The sequence below is a fragment of the Bombyx mori genome, chromosome 8 (assembly GCF_030269925.1).
Source record: "Bombyx mori chromosome 8, ASM3026992v2".
NCBI lineage: Eukaryota > Metazoa > Arthropoda > Insecta > Lepidoptera > Bombycidae > Bombyx > Bombyx mori.
This window is the reverse complement of record NC_085114.1, coordinates 11554814-11574781: the sequence shown is the minus strand read 5'-3', so window position 1 is coordinate 11574781 and position 19968 is coordinate 11554814. Positions and strand designations below refer to the sequence as shown.

The window sequence follows — 19968 nt, the reverse complement described above, 5'->3', positions numbered from 1 at the left end:
CGGACGTCTTATCCTTTAGGACACGACGACTTCAAAAGTGGGAACACAGTAGTGGGAACGTGACATAATAAAAAAGGCGGTAGTCTGAAAAAACGGGACAGAAAGCAGTGTATTCGGTAGAGCAAATATCTTAAAATTATACAAGTGGAGCTACAAATAAAGCAATACAGAATTAAGTGAACTATTGCAATCTGTGTATTATTTCCTGACTGTTGGAAGTGGAGTTTTACATTATATATGTCATTTCTTTGTCCTGTATTGCACTAGGTGGGAAGTTGAGCTCATGGGCTACCTGATGTTGTGTGATTATTGGAGTTTTTACCCCTACGTAATCGTTGGTATATTAAAGGGCTATCCCAAATACGCGCGGGCCGGTAGATGAGCTAACGGGCTCAACCTGACAGGATTGCTAACACACTATCGACTACTACAGACATCCTGCTTTAGAATTAATATCCTGCCTCGATGTTTGCTGAGCGCTATATCGTCTTCCTGCCATCATGGTTTGCGAAGAATACTCAGCGGTAGACTGCGGCTTGCTGCGTTGTAGCATTGCTAATGTCCCTGAGCAACGGTAACCACTCATTGTCATGTGGGCCATATCCTAGTCTGCAAAGGCAATGACCCCTTCAAACCGGAACGCATAACTAGTAACATTCGATAACTTTTTTTTTTTGCTTAGATGGTTGGACGAGCTCACAGCCCACCTGGTGTTAAGTGGTTACTGGAGCCCATAGACATCTACAACGTAAATGCGCCACCCACCTTGAGATATAAGTTCTAAGGTCTCAGTATAGTTATAACGGCTACCCCACCCTTCGAACCGAAACGCATTACTGCTTCACGGCGGAAATAGGCGGGGTGGTGATACCTACCCGTGCGGACTCACAAGAGGTCCTACCACCAATAATTACGCAAATTATAATTTTGCGAGTTTCATTTTTATTACACGATGCTATTCCTTCACCGTGGAGGTTGTTTGTGAACACGTATTATGTAGTTCAAATTCGATACGCGCATGCTGTATCCTGGTCACACATACTTCATTATGTAAAAAAAGCATCGACTGATTTTTGTTTGTTTCAGGTTCTTAGTTGTAAACATGACGATTCGCAGCATGACAGTTACTGAGGCGAGAGATGCGACTCGAAAACATTGCTGTGCAAGGTACGTAGGCGCATACAATGAATAAATCATTAATATCTTCACAACATGCCATAGGGATGGGCAAAGGATTTAAATTCGAACACACGTCTTTGAAAAACCAAATTAATATTCCCTTTTAAAGATTGTTAGTATCGGGCGCTCTTAGTGCAAGATTTCTTAGATAAATTAAAAACTAGATTCTAATGTAATGAAATAAAAGTATAGAAATACAATAATAACACATAGGTACATACAACAAACCAATAAAATAAAAAATAATTTTTTTAAATAGATCAGTTTGTACGGTGATGACCAACGCTTCTACTGATTATAATCTACTCATCTCACAAAGCATTTTTTTTAATAAAACGATTCTTCGTAATTACAAAAGAGACGTTGGCATTCCGCGGTATCAATGAGCCGTAACTCTTAACACTACAAATAGGAAGAGCTCCATCCTTTCTGATAAAAAAAAAACACAAGTCACGAGTTTTTTTTTTTTAAATTGCTATTGCTAAGTCGAACTCACAGCCCACGATTAAATACCGCAATCCTTCAAACATAAGGTCAACGCCTCAATTATTGAAATTATTGAAAATCTATTCTTATAACGGTAAACCCTATCTTTCATTCGGAACGTATGATTGTTGGGTACGTCGCCAAGTGAATATCTTAAAAAGCGACCAGCGGAACGCACGAGGAAGGGATGGCAATGTTCTCTGAAGATTGTATTCGCATAGTGGGATGGCCAGCCGCTATGGTTGTTAAGGTGTATTCTAAGCCCTCGTGGATGGACACCACTATCGTGTCTGTTTTTGCGGCAAAGCGACCGTGCATTGCGGCTTGAAGAGTCGGAGAAGATCCGTAATAAAATACAATCCAAACTTTTAGCCCCATTTTTCAATCAGTGCTATCCTTGCAATGGGTATTAATCGGTATGAAAGCAAACGGTAATAAGCCGAGGCGTCCTAAAAAGACTTGGATGGACTACGCGAAAGAGGATAAGTGAGAGAAGTGTGTGAGTGCATGGATGACTTATGATTGGCTTGAATGGAAAATGAGAACATATTGGCGCAGCATCTAGTGAGTTAAGAGCCATAAGAAGAAGTGTTAACGTTGTGATGTCCAGGGATTTATTAAGCGCTCAACAACAGGGAAGCAATGAACTCTACTGATTTAACGCAATAAAAAATATACGCTACAAAGAAACGTCCTCCACTTTCTTGTAGGAAAATGTACGGAAAAGAATTATCCAGAATAAATTGAAACACACAACGTGAATACTGAGTGAATTATCTTATGTTACCTTAACACTGTAAATAAAATATAATTTTCGTATCACGGTCGATATAACCGGTTTATGTTGGTAATGAAAATGTGATCAGTGCCATCGTAACTCGCTTCGTCATGATCAAAGTCATCGTGGAGGTCATCACCTCCGTGTCATTTCAACAGAAAATAGAAAACAACAACAACAAGGATGATATGTTTAGATGCAATCAGCGGTGCGAACAGACGCGATAACCTAAAAATAAATCTGGAATCCGATCGCAGCGCCACCTATCGAATTAAATTGTGAATGACAACCAACTTAAATACACGAAAAAAATCGGTTAGGAAGACTTCAGTGACAAACAGAATTCATTACAGAAAAAAAAAACTGCGACAACAAGCAAATTAAGAAGACTGTTGAAAACAGATCAATTACCTGTAGCTCCGTTGTCATCATCCGTCCACACTCATCAACTATTGGACATAGGTCTCTCCAAACTTACACCACTGAGTCCGGTCTTCGGCTTATCCTTCCTTATTCCTCATCCACATATAGCCGGGTATCCTTCGAAAGTCATCGAACTACCTAGCCAGGGGATATTACGCTATTTTTGCTGATACGCGATCTTCGCTTAACAACCGATCTCCTCCATCGCAGCTCCGCCGTGACTATCGCTAATTGTATGAATGTTTACCAGTGGATAACCCAAAACTCTCTTACATACAAGCCTTGTTCTGACAATTACAAACATAACAAAAAATACTTGCAAGCCCGTTAAGTGCTTCCCAAGTAACGCTCCGTCATACATGTGAAAATTGATTTTTATTCATTCAATTAAAGCTCTAGATGCAGCACTAAAATAGCTTAGGTTTCCAAAAAAGCAGTACCTACCCTGTAATATTTAGCTTTTGTATTGCATTAAATAATCATGCCACAGTTCTGTACTTAATGATCTTCTCCTTCTTAAAGTCTCCCCACCACCCCCTTAATATTGTTTCACTATGAGCGTATTGTAAAACAGCACAAGTGAGCCATCACCATTCTACATACATTTTTCCACCACAAATCTGCTCCGATATGAAGAGTATTATTTTGTATTTAAAATAAATACCTGGTAGCATCACAAATTATCCACCTCATGTCACAAATTGGACATTCACGTTCACTTGGAATTATCTAGGACCGTAAAATCTTCTGGCCATCATCATGATCAGCCCACAGTCGTCCACTGCTTCACATAGACTTCTCCCAATTTACAACAGGGAGCCCGATTTTTTACTTCTAGCCATGCCCTACTTTTATAATTAAATCAAAAAAGTATAAAAGCTCTTTCCACATTAGTCTGCTTTAACAAAGTAAGCATGCCAGTGCCCGCTGCCAGACAGTGTATCCTGTGCGTATAAGCGGAAGTATTCTGTCTACATACTAATTACATTTACATAGTAATCACATTAATGTCAATCATGAGGTAGAAAAAGGGTAAAAAAGGTATGTCTGCAATCAATGGTAACATAATAATATTCGGGTAATCAATTATCTAGAGGTGTATGAAACGACAAAGCAAGGATGGCGATCTGAGATCGGTAAATCGATGACTCGATTTTTTTACTAAGCATTTCGATTTTTTAATTGATATTCACAAATCAATCGATCCAGTGAATCTATGTTTTGGGCCACATGTCAGAATTAATTCCTCACTAATAATATAATTTAATCATTCATAATTACAACTCGTTTTTGTTTGTTTATGAAAATTACATTATCTGTGAAAATGTTCGGTTATTCTCTTTCACATTTTCCATTTACTTAAAACCTCGTATGGACAAATAAATCTTTATAATAATATGCTCTTTTTTATGAACCGATTGTTCAGATTCCGATTCGAATCGATTTCAAGATCAATCTTTTGTTGGGGATAATTGCCATCGCATGTGATTTTTCTGGTTATACCTACGAATAAATATATTTTATTCGTAGGGTTATACCGAAGAAAAACCCTCCCTTCAAACTGAGAGAACGTGCTTCTTCGCGGCAGAATTTGGGAGGGGAATTGCACCTACCCGTGCAGGCCTACTGTACACCGTACTATCAGTATAATTGCGCAAATTATGTTTTTGCGGGTTCAATTTTTATAATATTACTCGACATTATTCTTTCAACATCGAAATCCTTGGAATACAATCAATTGCGCGGAAAAATACAGCAGGAAAATATAGCCGGATGGTTGTACTTTTATAATGCTGTATCACTGTGCATTGACATCAACTTAAGTCTAACTTTCCAATAATTCGTTTATAAACTATCGGTATTTAAAATTTACTCTCGGAAAAATCCGTCCGCTAATTTGCTGTCGCATTATGAAAGACACTTTTATCATTTTTTCACACTATCTGCCTAATTAGATGATTTGTTTATTGAAGACAAACATGAAATAACCTTGTAACACAATTAGTTGCAGTCGGCGGTCATCAAACTTACGCGATTTTGTCGTACAAAGAAAAATGAGCCAAGGGTCTAGTTAAGTTAGGCATTATTAAGCGACCATTGAGTTTCCTACCTCTGTTTTCATAAACATAACGCATAAAAATTAAATATAACTGGGAATTTAAATTAATATAAATAATATAATAATCAATATACATAGAGTAATTAATTATTATTATTTTTTGCTTAGATGGGTGGACGAGCTCACAGCCCACGTGGTGTTAAGTGATTACTACGTGAATGCGCCACCCACCTTGAGATATAAGCTCTAAGATCTCGGTTCGGCTGCCCCGCCCTTCAAACCGAAACGCATTACTGCTTCACGGCAGAAATAGGCAGGGTAGCGGTACCACCTACCCGTGCGAACTGACAAGAGGTCCTACTACCAGTGAAATAAACCAGTAAATATTCATAATCAGTCTACATATTATGTTCACTGCTGGACACAGATCTCCGTCATGTTCAACATTATGTCTGATCCAGCAGATCCTTGCAACCTCTAGCCACGGTTACGCTGGAATAGCCGCTCCAGGCCTACAGCTTAGGTAGGAAAAAAAAAAACTTGCATCCAGCTGATTTCCGCGACCTTCAACAAGTCGGTCCACCTAAATAATATGACTGTTTGCTTAGTGTCATCCATCACGTCGCCAACTCGTGACCGCACTGCCTTATGGTTCGTTGCAATAGCAAATTGATTGTTCACTGATGCATTACATAATACCCGTGTTTTTTTTTATTTGGGCATGAAATTCGGCATATAACTTTTTCATAATTCGAATTAATTCGATTGCAAACGTATACTTTTATTTATTTGTTAGCTTTTAATCGCGGTTTCCTTCGCATTAATTTACACCTTGTGCATCAACTAAGGTACAATATAGATATTAGTTTAGAATGCTTTTAGATAACAAACCATTTCATTTAAAGGACTACATATTATGGATGATTTACTTATTTACCTACACTTTTGAATTGATATCTTGATCACATGTCTCGAGGTGAGTGGTGTCATTGTATGAACTCAAATCTTATACCTTTAAACGAGCAATTCTTGTATATTCATATATATATAATCTGAATCTCGGAAACGGCTCCAACGATTTTCATAAAGTTTAGTATACAGGGGATTTCGGGGGTGATAAATCGATTTAGCTACGATTTATTTTCAGAAAATGTTGTTTTATTCGTGTTTTCAATAATCAACTCTTCCCGACATCTGTTGGCGAATAATAATACTATTTTTCTTAATTGAGGGAAACTGACCGCTTTAAAAACACAACAAGATGGCGTTATGAAAAAAAAACGAGCAAAGCTCGGTCATCGTCCAGTGACTACTTAATACCGGAGGGATCCTGAGCTCGTTCAATAATTCTAAAAATACTAGGAAACTCAGATTGAAATCTAAATTTTTTGACTTGAATCTAAATCTTTCGGGAAAAATCTCAGCGTAGAATCTGTGTGAAAAACTACGGAAATGTCTACACAATAGCAGCCTCAAAGAAAACGGTTTTTGTCCACAGTCATCCTCTGCCTAGTAAATTTATAGCTGTCAGTTTACTACCGCGAGAGCGAGCGATCTGCCGCATCTAGTGATCGCGATCTTGAATAGGTATTTCAAGTAATTTTCCTGAAAAAATTGCATCTCGACGAACAAGTAACGATCAATAGACGAGCGCGCGTTTCTCAAGAGTGATTATCGAAATTGCGTATTCAATCTGTATTAATTAATTTGTTTTTATTATAATACACATTTTAAATAACCTTGAAGTTACGGGATTCTTTATACGACGACTTCTAGAAACGGTAGCCTGCGCGAGTGGATACAATCATTGTTTATATCTGACGCGTGGCTATGCTTTCCGACTGAAATCTTCAAAAGCCGCTGTAGTAAAGCAATTGATTCTAAATTACGGTTTACCACTAAACTCATTTAATTTTTTTGTTATTCAATTAAGCGCTTTGATCTAGGTCACATCATTCTAGACTCGTCGCGACTTTACAACCAATTCGAAATCCGAATTCACTACTTTTTAAATCGGTACATACAATAAGGACATGAACTAGAAGATACGGGTCTCCAGTATCGAATCAAAAATGGCAATAAATCCGTTTAGACTGTTTCTATGTGGTGCACAAATTCAAACCAATGCACTTCGTCGTTCATATACCTAGCTAACTGTATTACAAATCCTTACAACATCCTGGAATTAATTTAAAAAAAGGATTAGAAATAGGTGAGTTGGATACGTGAATGTTAAGTATACGACAACAACAGAACGATGATAGAGACGATGCAGGCTATGGAGCAATCAGGTAACTGATTTGCTTCATGTCAAATCTTATTACCTGCTTAAACTGGAATTTGACAGAACGTAGATCTAGATCTTTCGCGTTATTATCGCAAACAATTATGACTAATCACTACAATGAGCTTACATATATCTAAAATCTATATACTACGTCTTAATCTATGGAATTGCCGTTTAGTATACTTACCGAAAGTTAGTCTTTTTTATTTATTTTGCTATCACTTTGTCATTAATGTTGTGAGTCGAGCTGGTACTCTAACGGAACTGGTATTCATAAATACTGGTATTTTTATAGGGTTCATATTGATGAAAATCATACAAATATAGTGAAAACAAAACACTAATCAAATCATATTTTTCAAATAAAACTCATTTAAATTTAGAATTATTTCCATTCATAAATTAAATTTCAAATGGCCAGTATTGTAAAACGGCAACTTCATACGTAAAAATCTACTATTATGTAACAACTTTACGGGGCAATTCGCTTCGCTTGTTACCACTAGTGTGTTTTGTAACAAGTCTCCAACCTTGTATACTGATAAGGAATATTTAATTCGCTTTATTTTTTTCATAAATTTTGATCGTCATTTATGCATTCAAGAAATATGTTTCGCTAACGGTTCAACCCCGGCCACAACCGGAATAGGTTATATACTTGCCTTTTATTTCTGGTGGTAGGACCTCTTGTGAGTCCGTGCGGGTAGGTACCACCGCCCTGCCTATTTCTGCCGTGAAGCAGTAATGCGTTTCGGTTTGAAGGGTGGGGCAGCCGTTGTAACTATACTGAGATCTTATAACTTATGTCTCGGGGTGGGTGGCGCATTAAGCGTTGTAGATGTCTATGGGCTCCAGTAACCACTTAACACCAGGTGGGCTGTGAGCTCATCCACCCATCTAAACAATAAAAAAAATGGGCTTCAGTCATAATACTGGTTTTTTTTTTAGAATCTCGTTTTATCCGTTATATATTACATTAATTTAGTCGTTATTAGAGATAAAATACAGCAAAAAATATTTTTAATTTTCATACTTTTGTGCTAAGAAGTTTCTTTGAAATGGGTCCAGAATTTTTTGCGTAATTTTCATAAGAGCAGACATGCAAAAATGTATGAATCAGGATCAGGTTCGGAGATGACGAAACGAGATGCCTACAGAAGCGATGCAACGCCACATTTCCCTTGGATTCTCATAGTTCGGTCTTGGCGGTGAACAGATGACTAAATAATGAACATTGACAGCATTTTCGTGTTTAATTCAATTTTTACTTCCAATCGAAATTCATGCGTTTTTTTTAAGATATTTTATGACCTGGTAACTGAGACCTTTAAGTCATGTCTTATTTTAATTTATATTATTCATATTTTTTATGATAAATTATATGATGGATTGAAATGAAATGAAGATGATTAATTTGAGACACTAATCAACTGGGATGAAATTAAATGAAATGAATTGAGATCAACTCAATTGGGATGAAATGTAATCCCAGTAAAATGGTGGTCATTTACTAAGATTTTTTCAGTGGACTTTTTGGAGGATCCCGAGAAGTTACGTCCACCGGCTTTGTTTCATTTTCCCACATTTGTGCACTTTCACAGATATTAAACAGTTAATAAACCACCATTATTACACATTTAAACCCGAAGAAACACTAAATAGACAAAATAAAACAAATCACACAACTTCACTCCTCGCGTTCCCGCCAAAAAGTCCAAATTCATGCGTCAAGATGCCAAACGATATCTACCCACGTGTTCAAACATTTTGGTATTTTTATTATGAAAGGAATTATCTTCAGGTTTCTTACGATTATCTTTACTATTGAACGAATTGAACTGAGTTTCTAATCGGCGACTAGATCACCTTTATGTTAGATTCTTAAAGCACCTTTACTGGTGGGAGGACCTCTTGTGGACTACACGGGTAGGTACCACCACCCTGCCTATTTCTGCCGTGAAGCAGTAATGCGTTTCGGTTTGAAGGGTGGGATAGCCGTTGTAGCTATACTTGAGACCTTAGAACTTATATCTCAAGGTGGGTGGCGCATTTACGGTGTAGATGTCTATGGGCTCCAGTAACCACTTAACACCAGGTGGACTGTGAGCTCGTCACCCATCTAAGCAATAAAAAGAAAACCTCTTGAATGCTTCAATAAAAACTATTCTGATTTGATTGGAATTAAAACATCAGAATGCATTAAATATTGAACGCGTATCTAATGTAATAATAGATATGTTTTCTTCGCATAATGTTACGGAAAATAATGCAAATTTTTAATTAAGCAAATGAGTGCGTTAGCAAATTCGATTAAAAACGTGATCCAAATAAGAAGATAAATAATCAATAGTCGCGTTGACCCAGATCTAGTTAGGAATTCAGTAATTAAACTTTCAATTAGACAAAGCAAACACAATTGAAATTAATAGTGCAAACGCATCTTATTTTGTTTTATTTTTGCAAAATGCCAATCATGTTCTTTAGACCAGTGTCGATAATTTTTAAAACCAAAAAAAATAATAGTAGGATAAAACCCATTACAAAAGGAGGGAAATATTATAAAAATGAAAGGAAAAATAATTTACGGGCGATCTGAGGTCGGGAAGGGGTTGGGGGGGGTAGGTTTAGGGTAAAAAACGGTTTTTCTCGATTTCCGGCAAAACTAAAAGTCCTATGGAAAAAAGTCAAACAGCAAAGTTGTAGGTAACAAAAAGATCTAACACTTTTGTATTTACACTTTTTTCACATAACCTCAAAATTTAAGTGAAAAATTAAAAAAACCAAGTTTTTGGTTTTTTATTGGTTTTTCAAAAAAAAATCTTTTTTCACGAAATTTGCTGAAAACTTACCTTTTTATGTCCCAAATACGCTGTAATTTATTTGATTAGAAATATTTATTTTTTCACCTTATTTTGAATTAATATCGAAAAAGGACCCTAATTTTCAATCGAAAATTCACCCGTCAAAATATCAGCTTTTTTCAAAAAATTGGAATGTTTTCTGTTCGTTGAAATCTCTTTTTTCCGATGGTGAAAAAAAAAATTTATGTTACTGTAGTAAATCTTCTCAGAAAATGCAAAAAATCGAAAAAAAACTCGAATTCGAATATATTTTTTTAATTATTATATACAATTTTTTATTTTAAAATTTACACTTTAATTACTCGAAAAACATAAGATTACATGTTACATTGATAGAAAAAAAAATTCAAATCAAAATATAATACTATAATTAACAAACAAATAAGTTAATAAAATTCATATTTAATAAGACATCTACTATATTTGGAGAAAGTTGTCGAATCTTCTTTAAATTATATGCGTAGATGCCTATTTATAACTATTTTTAGATAACTTATATACCTGAGTGACCTACGAAAAATTTTAGCACATCAAAAGGTATTTGAAATATATGAAATATACATGAAAGTCAGCCAAAAGTTAGTTTGGAGCTAAAAAAGAACAGTAATTCTAATTATTCAGAAGATAAACCACGTTGATGCTCCTAACATTGATATACAAAACAATTATTTTGTTCAATTTCATTCGACAAACAAATATCGTCAAAATTGATTCACACGTTACACAAACAATCACAAAACAGGTTGAGTTAAATCCTTCAACATTTTGTTCAATAGCAAAAACAAAAACAGCCAAAATAACAATCTACTCTGTCAAAACAAGTTAAAAATTAATAATCAAAACGGGATTTAATTGTGTCTGAGCTCTATTTAGAATATCGTTATGTTGAACATTCGATGATACAACCAAACATTTTCTCCGTATTATTTTGTGCACAATTGGTTTTTTTTTTTATTGTTTACTATACAAGCTGTGCTGGAACAGTTGACGACAATGTTTATGAAACAGTTCACGATGAGACAGTTAGTTGGTAGTACTCGAAAAACCTAAACCTATATTTATAAAAATGAATTGCTGTTCGTTAGTCTCGCTAAAACTCGAGAGCGACTGGACAGATTTGGCTAATTTTGATCTTGAATTATTTGTGGAAGTCCAGAGAAGGTTTAAGAGGTAGATAAATATGAAAATGCTCGGAATTTAATTAAAAATAACAATTTTGTTTTTCCTTTGATGTGTCCCCCGTCGGACGGATTCCTTTTGTTTGTTTTAAATTTATTTTATACAAAAGTTTAGGTCTTTTATTTATCGATTGAAGCACTATGAAGTCTGCCGGGTCAGCTACTATAAAATAAAAGAATCGCGATTAAAAAATATATTTTAGAAGCGCTAAATGTATTACAGTATATGTATATATATATATATATATATAATCACAGTAATTAAAACGCGGTTGGCAGGAGGGATCAACGCCCTCGGGCGAACGCAGGGAGCGATCGCTACTGCCTTAGCTTTTACGGGTTACTGCCAGGCTTGCAAAGGTAGGCAGCGGCTTGGCTCTGCCCCTGGCATTGCTGAAGTCCATGGGCGACAGTAACCACTCACCATCAGGTGGGCCGTATGCTCGTCTGCCTACAATAGGCAATAACAAAAAAAAAAATTGGTATGATTTAAGGACACCAACGATTTCGATACACATACACATCCAAGTCTATTCAGGCATTGTAGTAAAGACTGAATGATAAATATAATATAATAGATATATTTATATAAATAACAATAAAATACAGGAATCCTGAAAACATTACACTCCTTTTAAGCTGTCGTTTCCAAAATACTAAAACACGAAGCATCACTAGGAGTTTAGTAAAATAATTTTAAAAATAATTTGTAATCTATTCACCAAGCTAAAAACCATAAAATTATATCTAGGTATATAAAGTTCTTAGAAGACGTAAATTTAATAAAACTAGTTTTTTTTTTTACTGAGTATTAACTTACTTAACTATAATACTTAACTTTTTTTTTAATATCATTTTGTGTTACATAACGATCATTAACTTACATTATTAATGTAGATTGAAACGATTCTAACATTATATTATATAATCTATATTATAATATTCTATACATTGAATTCAAACTCCGACCTTCATTCACTATGTTAAATAAATAATGAATTATTTATATTTATACTTTGTATACAATCATTTGAGCCTTACATCTCATGAGGAATCTTATCTCAAGGAATGTAGATGGTGGATTCAAATAATCATAAGTATGGGCTCCGATCACCACTCAATACAGATGAGATGTGTATGCAAAATGTAAGCATTATTTAAAAAAAAAAGAGTCGTATGTCAAGTATAGTGTGAGAATGTTTTTTTTTTAAAACAATAAAACCTGCCAGCATTCATATGTAATAATCATAACGAGATTTTTGTTGCCAGTCACATCATTATAACTGACGTTTATTTGAATATAACAATTACCATGAACACACAGATAGTGTTGTTAAACAGAATAAATGGATATAATAATACGAACGCTAACTATCAGAATTTAAATACTAGTTTCTAAAGAATGTAGTCTAGACTCTAGATTATTATTACCTACGTAATGATTAAATGCCAAACGAGAACGAAGTTTTTAAGACTGTTTATTCCATACAATAAAAATCTAGTTTGAATTTTAATTAAATTCTTATTATTGAAATCGAAACAACCTTGTTTGTTTATAACTTTAAGCAAATCGAACAAATTGCAGACTTGAAAACCTGATTATTAAGATAAATAAAATTATTTAACATCAAAATAACGGCGAGAAAGGTTAACGCTACCAGCAAAATCAATGACCTAAAATCCAATGGTTTTAATGGATTTACAAGGAAACCACGAAGAAACTGCACTACAAGAAAATGTCACTCACCTTAACATTGTGCGGATAACCTTAACCGTCAGTGAGAACGAAAGCTGAAAACCATTCGGAACGTCGGAAATAACATTATTAATTTAATAAAAGCGTTACTGAATGTAAAAGTTTAGGTTTTATTATTACATTTTCATTATTAGGACTAAAAAAAAATTGAGGGAATATGATTTCGAACAACCCACTTTTCGAACTTCGAATCATTATTGTCGAAAAGGCGGGAAAAATGCTACCACCAATGCGAAATAAACAGATATGCCGGTCAATGCACTCTATGAAACCGAACATCGATACATAGACTACTTATAACTAAAAATAAACAGACAAAATTAACAAAAAACCCAAAGTTGAGTACAATAAATTATTGAAACAGTGAATTACCACACTCGGAAATGTCCGCTTGTGCTGTTTTTAATGTTGCGATCGCTCGTCGAGCGCTTCGACAAAACAAAAGATAAAATCTTCACGCGGAATTAACTTTTTATTTTATTACATTCATCAATTTTCATACATACATACGAATTATGAATTACTTTGTAGTTTGACAATTTTATCAAATTAACAAAATCTTGTATTTATCGTACTTATATGTTGTCCCGCAGTTTCGCCCGGTTGCAGATTGTTTTTTTTTTGCGCCTTTTACCTCGTGAATACACAAAAGGCATGCGGTGGATGTAATAAAGCATTGAAGTAGAGTGGTTGGAAGTGGAACACATGACTGCTTCGGAATTATACAGGATTTTTTGCGTTGGTTTTATAATCCTCCTTTTTCTTGCCCTTATTACAGATTATGTGGGTTAGGCCGGTTAGGCGTAGCATAAGCACAAGCCCCAAACATGCTGCCTAGGGATTTGACATTAGTTTTACGACTGGCCATTTTGTGTTTCTTTTACTTCATCCGTTTTTGGTTCTATGAATTCGAATGATTCATTAAATTCGATAATTATATTATTATGCGGTTTTTCGTATTTTCAACATAATATCAAAAATAACATGAAACGCGTCATGTTTTGTTTTATAATCCACAATGAATTATGTCCATGGATACGTGCAAGGTCTATTCTAAATGTCCACTGAAGTATGAAATCTAGGTCTATGGTTTTCACAGACAAAAACCTGCCTATGGCATTTTGACAATGACATTTGAGTGTTTTATTTTTTTTAAATTGCGGTTCGAACATCTATCAAGTATTACCAAAACTGGACAAAGATTTATTAGGTGTTCCAAAATTTTTTAAGTACTTTTGCTCGATATTCATAAGAATCATAGTTTAGGTAAATTAGATAAATTATCTTCATTTAGATTTCCTACTTCCCGAACAAACAATGATATGTTTCAAAAACGTAAACAAACTCCGCCGTTTATACGAATCCATATTACCATATAATATATATGAGTACGAGGAGCTAGATATTTCGTTATTATAATATAATTCTGTAGACGACTTTTGCTTTTCTAATCTTTCAATTAAATAGTATACCAATTTTGTTATAGGATGTGTTTTGTTAATCTGTAATCTAATATTGTTGTGTAATTTGTAATATAATGAAATATTTTAAGGAAGGTATATTATTTATTATTTCCTATCTTATGGTAAAGATGACCTTTTGATTTGCCGATTTATGACAATCGATTAGGTTTTTAATTTAAAATGTCGAGGGAGAAAAATACTGTAATAAAAACCCAATGATTTTATTTAAAAAAAAAAGAGTAGCAAATAAACAAATAAATTTGAAGTCGTTGTGGCTTATAGGATAAGGTAGCAGGTGTACTCTAATAATTTCTCACATGTTGACAAATTACTTCCACAATGACGGAATAGCATCGTCTAATAAAATTAAGCCAGCAAAAATTGAAATTTGCGTAATTGCCAAAATAACCCACTAAGTTTCTCGCCGGATCTTCTCAGTGGGTCACGATTCCGATCCAGTGTTAAATTTTGCGAAGCACTGCTCTTTGTTAGGACCAGTGCCAGCCAATTCTCTCGGTTGAGCCCGTGAACTCATCTACCGGACCGTGAGTAGCTGGAATAGCTTTTTAGACTACAAGCGACTAGGTAAAACAAAAAGCTAAAATAGTTGAGATATAGATAGACTTTATGTCTCAAAGTAGGTGATGTCTATGAGCTTAGGTAACCACTTAGTACCGATGGTTCTCCGGTCTTCACAGTAAACATAAAAAATAAAAAATAAATTATTTTTATGAACGCAATTTTTTTTTGTGGCACTGGCTCCCGGTCTATTTTGCGTTCAGCGTGTGATTTTGCGAAACCTGTATCATTCTCAGATCGCCGCTCGCGGATCGTTAATGTTTGTTAAACTATATAAAGCTATCGTTTGTAACAATTAAATAAATCACGCGAATAAAAAAATGTCCGACCGTCAACTACTACGAGAAAGTTCTATGAAGAAGCCCGGTAAGCCGAATGTTTTGAAGAAAAATCGTCATGTTCTCATCAAATTGCCGGACGATGATTTCAGGTAAACTATGATCTATTATATTTACAAAAAGCTTGAGTAAGTTAAAAAAAATTTTTTTTAATTCTGATTGTATTTCGAGTTAAGTTTTTATTTATTGATAAGTCAAGCGGACAAAGCAAAAGACCTAAATATAAATACTGAATAATAAATAAAAATAAATAAACTCGATTGTACAAAAATAGCTAACCAAAAAAAGAAAAATAATAAAAAGTATTCTATGATACAAATCCTTTATAATATGGCTTACTAAATTGAATGCTAGTGCAATAAGTGCCCCGTGTATTGGGCAGTTTAAATACATACAAAGCATACAAATGCATTTTATTTCTTTGCTTGTCCCCGGACTTTATATCTGTATATTTATTAAATCTGAAGCACAATAACTAGAAAAAAAATTAAGAGTTAGAGGACCATTGGTGCATATCATATTCTCGATTAACCTTGAATCATAGCCTTGAATCATCCCTATGCCATTTACAGTAATGTAACACACCAAATTTTTCCTCAATATTGGATTTCACATAATTAAATTAAATTAAAATTATTTATTTCAGTAATAATCCATATGTACAAATAAAAACTATGAAATGATTATAAAATAATTCATAAACACACACACTATAATACTAAATACTAATAATACTAAATACTAATACTAAATACACAAATGAAAAGTAAATTCTGGTCACTATCGTAATTTAAATTTCGGTTTGGATCCGGTGTGCTCAACATGCAATCCGGTCCAGTGCTAGCAGTAATGACGCATACATATATTCCAATTGCTATTCTTGATGATCTTGAAAACTTCCAAATTTTAATCGGACGCTGTAAGGTCATTTTACTCGTGTTTTTTTTATTTCCATTACATTTTTTTACTGTGCGCAGGCATCCGACTCCATTAATCGTCACAACGTAAATTTCACGTATAGAATCGAAGTCTAAATCAACGCTAGATTATTTGAGCCAGCCTTCAAACAAGGATCACTTTTCGGCATGCGGTGTTTAAATGTTGTTACTCTTTTACTTATGCTGATTAGCATACTTATGCTGATTGATGATGCTTTCATCTCAAACAATTCGTCAGAGCACTCACGTCTCTGCGTCAACCCTGTCCCGCCGCGCCGTCTCAATAGCCCCGACTGGGCTCCGGCCCGGTCCGAGGTAGGGCGCCGGTTGTGAACGGCAGGAGTTTTTAGTGAGGTTCAACTCCCACATACCCCACCTGCCGCGCGGGGAACTGGCGATTTTCTCCTGTGGAAAAAAAAAAAAATGGAGCATACGTAACGTGACCATACGTCCCGCTTTCATTTATCTGTTGTGCATGTGTTTATTAGAAAATTACCGAATACGTACTTATCCCAAATCCTTGTTGTATTTATTTATTTATCGTATGGCATTCTTTTACACTGCGTGGTTATAATTTAATATAATTTTACAAAAAACATACTAAAGTAACTCTAATTTTACTGTGGAAAAGTACTTTTTTGTTGCGAAATTATTTATAAATATTATTTTAAGGGCAAATTGGAGTAAGGGTAAGATACCATAATAAATTATTTCAAGTCATTTTTTAAACCATATTTTTTTATTTTGAACTTAAATATTACATCTTACCTCGACATACCCTATATATGTATTTATTTATTTATATACGAAATTTCGTAGGCGTCCCGCTTTGACACGATAAAAAAATGGTCACGCTAAGCATACGGTACAAAATACAGAGATAACTGAAGTCCCTTCGTAGACCCAGAGGTTCCAAATAATCCGTGAGAATGGGATTATCGACAATTCGAACGGAGTCAAATGGTAGTAACTGGTATTTGGGACGACCCCCGACCCAGACGTGTCAGCGGTACTCCACGCGCAGCTGGAGTTGTGCATTATAAAGCAAAAGTCTTTGTCCAGGGGTCAAATATCGCTTCGCTCTGTTGAGGACTCCCAGCATTTTGGACGCCATCTTGGCTTTACCCTCCAAATGTCTCCGAAAATGGACATCGCTCGAAATGTCGATCCAAAGTATCCCAAGTGGAAGTTTGCAGGGATACTCCTGGAATTGCGACACCATGATAAAGGGGTCCTTCTTCGCAGTGTATATAGTGTGTATATACATATGTATGGATATAATTTTACATTATAAAGGTATCCTGCTCCTCTTTGCGTCGATAATCCTCAATGCTGAGGGTTTTTATTTATTGCTTCGATGGGTGGACGAGCTCACAGCCCACCTGGTGTTAAATGGTTACTGGAGCCCTTAGACATCTACAATGTAAACGCGCCACCCACCTTGAGATACAAGTTCTAAGTTCTCAGTATAGTTACAACGGCTGCCTCGCCCTTCAAACCGAAACGCATTACTGCTTCACGGCAGAAATAGGCGGAGTGGTGGTACCTACCCGCGCGGACTCACAAGTGGTCCTACCACCAGTAAATACGCAAATTATAATTTTGCGGGTTTGATTTTTATTACACGATGTTATTCCTTCACCGTGGAAGTCAATCGTGAACATTTGTTGGGTACGTATTTCATTAGAAAAATTGGTACCCGCCTGGGATTCGAACACCGGTGCATCGCTTCAACGCAAATGCACCGGACGTCTAACGCCTCCTCTGACAACTTCCTCCTGTATTATCCTGCGCCATTCCTGCCTATCCTTGACTGTTTGGATAGCAACATAGACTGAAGTATTGAGAGTGGAGCGTATCTGGTCCGAAGTAAACGTATAATACAATTAAAAAAAAGTGTTTTTATAATGAACTAGCTGACTCGGCAGACTTCGTAATGCCTCAATCGATAAATAAAAATCTAAACTTCGGTATAAAATAAACTTAAAACAAACAAAAGAAATCCGTCAGACGGGAGACACATCAAAGGAAAAACAAAATTGTTACTTTTATTTAATTCCGAGCATTTTCATATTTATTCACCTTTTAAACCTTCTCTGGACTTCCACAAATAATTCGAGACCAAAATTAGCCAAATCGGTCCATCCGTTCTCGAGTTTTAGCGAGACTAACGAACAGCAATTTATTTTTATATACAGAGATTACATGAACATTCACAAGAAATATTCTAAAAACCAGTGAGTCGTGTTGTACATTTAATAATTAATACATGTTGCATTTTAAAATTTACATATTTATGAGTCACTGCACGTGATGCTTTGTTCAGTGTTCCTATTTAAATCTATATTTTAAATTTTAAACGACAAAACAGATTGTCAATTATAGGAAAAATACGTTTTATAGAATTCGACGAATTAAAATAATATAACGCTTTTTAATTGGCATTGGATGAATGCAAACTTGGCTGTTATTAATTTGTGTTGGGTTTTTTTTTCAATATCCTCATGGCGTTCATGAGCTCACCCTGATCCTTTAACATCCTCGTTCTTATCATCATGATGAGTCACCCGATGTTAAATATTCACTTTTGTTGCTTAGCGCGAACACCCTTAAACATTTATGGGATTGAGATAGTGACCTGTTTCTAAGAAAACGGTATAACTCTGGTGGTAGAGCGTATTGTCCCTATAAGGACCTATATATAGGTACTTCTGGCACGAAGAAGAGTTGCGTTCCGGCTTGAAAAATACAACCGATATGAACATTTGAAATTTTGCCGGATTATCAGTGGAAGTCATGTACTTACTATCTATGCTCCGTTTAACGTCTGAGCTAGTTAATTTATTAATGTAATTAAAGAGACTGTTAAGCATTTCCACACTGTAATCTAGTATGTTCGATATTAAATTATTTGAGTGTAATAAAATCGAAATAATAACACGTATTCAGTTTATGTGTAATCACGGAGGACATACAATTAGCACAGCGCTTTGCCATAAATGGATAAGTAACACATCGTTCTAGAGACGACAAGTCATCGTGATACCCCAACAAAACTTTTCGAGTAGGTACACAGAAAAAATATCTACACGTAATATAAAATTTGATACATTTAGTTAAAGTTAAAATTTAAAGTTAACATTTTTTATGAACTCCAATGTCTTCGGGAATAAGTTATTTTACAAGAACAACTCTCGTAGGTAGCTATACCGAAGATTTTGCTCAAGAATTATCGGTACAGAACCCTGCTGCTCGTACCGGAAATCAGGACTCACATGAGTAAATAAGTCATGTTCTACGGCTTATTAAACTCATCCACTGAGTTTCTCGTTGGATCTTCTCAGTGGGTCGCGATTCGTTCCCGTAGTAGATCCTGTGAAGCACTACTCTTGCTATTGTTAGCAAATTCTGTGTTTGAATCCCAGGCGGGTACCAATTTTTCTAATGAATTACGTACTCAACAAATGTTCACGATTCACTTCCACGGTGAAGGAATAACATAGTTTAATAAAAATGAAACCCGCAAAGTTATAATTTGCGTAATTACTGGTGGTAGGACCTCTTGTGAGTCCGCGCGGCTAGGTACCACCGCCCTGCCTATTTCTGCCGTGAAGCAGTAATGCGTTTCGGTTTGAAAGGTGGG

At 35.2% G+C, this 19968-nt stretch overlaps 1 protein-coding gene across 6 annotated transcripts in view; it reads left to right on the top strand.

Annotated features, from left to right (window-relative positions):
* The window catches only part of LOC101738819 (glutathione hydrolase 1 proenzyme), a 54485-nt gene that overhangs the window by 8138 nt on the left and 26379 nt on the right, over nucleotides 1-19968 (top strand). The window contains exons 1-2 of one of the 6 annotated variants that reach the window (XM_021351996.3): nucleotides 6455-6512; nucleotides 15286-15479. In XM_021351996.3, the coding sequence (XP_021207671.1) occupies nucleotides 15370-15479 (110 nt within the window). In that variant the 5' untranslated portion in view covers nucleotides 6455-6512; nucleotides 15286-15369. Of the gene's footprint in view, nucleotides 1-1086; nucleotides 1168-6454; nucleotides 6621-15249; nucleotides 15480-19968 lie in introns of those variants that run through there. The other 5 variants (XM_062669782.1, XM_062669784.1, XM_062669783.1 and 2 more) reach the window with 5 other exon arrangements.